Source organism: Aplysia californica, unplaced genomic scaffold, assembly GCF_000002075.1.
Source record: "Aplysia californica isolate F4 #8 unplaced genomic scaffold, AplCal3.0 scaffold00836, whole genome shotgun sequence".
Lineage (NCBI taxonomy): Eukaryota > Metazoa > Mollusca > Gastropoda > Aplysiida > Aplysiidae > Aplysia > Aplysia californica.
Genome location: NW_004798106.1, coordinates 159,791 through 162,290, shown reverse-complemented (window position 1 = coordinate 162,290; position 2,500 = coordinate 159,791). Strand labels below are relative to the sequence as shown.

General features: G+C 34.3%; 1 protein-coding gene across 1 annotated transcript in view; it reads right to left on the bottom strand.

Moving 5' to 3' along the window:
• Positions 1-255: 255 nt before the first annotated feature.
• Positions 256-2,500, bottom strand: part of LOC101859742 (endothelin-converting enzyme 1) — a gene marked incomplete in the record, with an annotated part of 82,651 nt that continues 80,406 nt past the window's right edge. The window contains 2 exon segments of the mRNA XM_013088928.2: positions 256-1,632; positions 2,026-2,102. Of these exon segments, the coding sequence (XP_012944382.1) occupies positions 1,530-1,632; positions 2,026-2,102 (180 nt within the window).

The following is a 2,500-nucleotide window of genomic DNA, read 5'->3' as shown; positions in this document are numbered from 1 at the left end:
AACTCTTTTTTTAATAAAAAAAGCCCCATGGGTAGACATAATATGTACACGTTTTGGGGCGATTTGTGAAAATAGTTTACAATATTTAAGTAGGTAAAGGGGGGATATGTGTATGCCTATTAGGCCAAAAGTTATCCTCAAGAATAACATTTTAATCATACATTATGCACAAATACATATTACATGGAAGTTTCATTGCGATGTAGACAAAAATGTTCACAGTAGAATTTTTTTTAAAAAGTAATCGTACTTCTCTTTTTAAGATATTATGAGACAAAAAAATATTCGATTAAAAAAGACCTTAAACGATAATATATAATATATTATATGGAAATACAGGACTTGCTCAGTGAGTCAAATCTGAGGCAATTCTATTGGCATGCTTGTTTAAACTCTCACTTTTTCCTTTCTGGGTTTTGTGGGGGGGGGGGGGGGGGTTTAGGGTATATGTTTTATTTTTTATGTTTAAAATTTTTTTAAACACACATCATGCACATGAATTGTCAGTTATCATGACTTTTTTTTGGGGGGGGGAGGGGGGGGGAGAAGGTACGTAGGAAGTTGCGTTTGTCGAGATTTCTTAACCGTCGGCAAGAGTCAATTCCTCGGAATTGCCAAGTTCTATATGACTTTTTTGGCAGTTTTGAGTTACTAAGAACATGAGGTCAGAAACCTAATGTCTTATCTGCTCAATCAAAATTGTAAAATTTTTCGGAGTCGTTATTGACCTATTCAAATAATTGTTTTCGAAAAATCATGACATGATGTGAATCTCAAAATCTTTGGCGTCAAATTTCTCAAAAAAGTACCGAGCAGATAGAACTTTGTAATTCTGAGGTAACAGAGTATTAAAGTGAGGACAGGGAAGTCTGACATCGAATGGCAAGGAGAAAATTGTGAAATAAATTGTAAAAGTTTAACGCCCCTAACAACACTACTAGCTTATAATTTAAGAGGTGGGACTTCCGAGTTTAACGACATCTCCGGAAAGACCGAGCTCATTTGGGAAAATCGTTGAAAGTGCCTTTCCCCAATGACACAAAGTCTGACTAAGCTGAAGAGATTAATGAAGATGTTTAGTCAGAATTCAATGTACTGTCTCTGTGTGGGTACCTGCCTTGACTTGTAAAGCGAACAGAGTCTGTACATTTTCTTTCCCTATCCTCAGTGGAATGTTCTTTAAAAACTAAAAAAACAACAACCCCCAAACCATTGAAGATAAAGACATGAAATGTGTGTCATACAATGTCAAACAATACGACATTTCGCTTCCCTGTTCTTAATGGAATGTTAATGTATCAAACAATGTCAAATAATACGACATTTCGCTTCCCTGTCCTTTAATGGAATGTTACTGTGTCAAACAATGTCAAACAATACGACATTTCGCTTCCCTATCCTTAATGGAATGGGTTTTTTTAAAACAATACGACATTTCGCTTCCCTGTCCTCAATGGAATGCTAATGTATGAAACAATACGACATTTTATAGAGTGTTATGTCTTCCTTCTCAAGCTGTGTTGTTGTGTTCAGGGAAACAACATGCATCGCTTTTCCTTGACTAAGGGCGAGGAGGCGGGGCAGTTGAAGGCTTGGGCGAACTCCGGAACTTGGCTAACCACCTGGTTAATTCTGAGGAGTAGAAGGAGAGATGATGAAAATAATAATAATAATAATAATAATAATAATAATAATATATAATATAATAATAGTAATAATAATAATAATAACAATAATAATAATAATAAAATAATGGTGGTAATAATAATAATAATAATAATAATAACAATAAACATAATAATAATAATAATAATAATAATAATATTGATAATAATAATAATATTATAATATGATATAAAAATAATAAAAATAATAAAATAATCATAATCATAATCATAATCATAATCATAATCATAATAAGGGTCTAAAAACTTTACCTTCGATTTTCTCAAAACAGCATTTTTCGTATTAGTCCCATTGTGCTTAAAAGCGATCATACAACAGAGCACTACTGCATTTATTCACCTGTATTCCTTGGGGAACACCCCATTCACTTCAAGCTGTACTGCCTTCAGGTATTCTGGTGTGTTCTGGCACTTCGTCTGTGGAAGAACAGCATTGAAAAACACGCTAGTTGTTAGCTGGTGTTGTGGGCATGCAAAGGGAAAGAAAAAGGAGCAAGACATAATATGTGAAGGGTGTTGACAAAATGAGTTACTTCTCGGAGTCGAGCCCTATGGAAATCACTACATCACGCTTATAGGTGAAGTTTTAACCATTTAATAAGTGTGAAATAATATAAGGCATGTTATACTTAAAGAATATGAAAGCAATGGAAAATCTACAAATTTGACCCTAGTGTTGATTTTTGGCTAATACCTCCATTTGTGGATTGTGAGAAGTAACACGTTTTGTCAGCACGTCTCACATATGTCTCATGACGCAGTGGAGTCAGGCGCTCGTCGATTTTTGAGCATGTGGAGATACAGGTATCATCTTA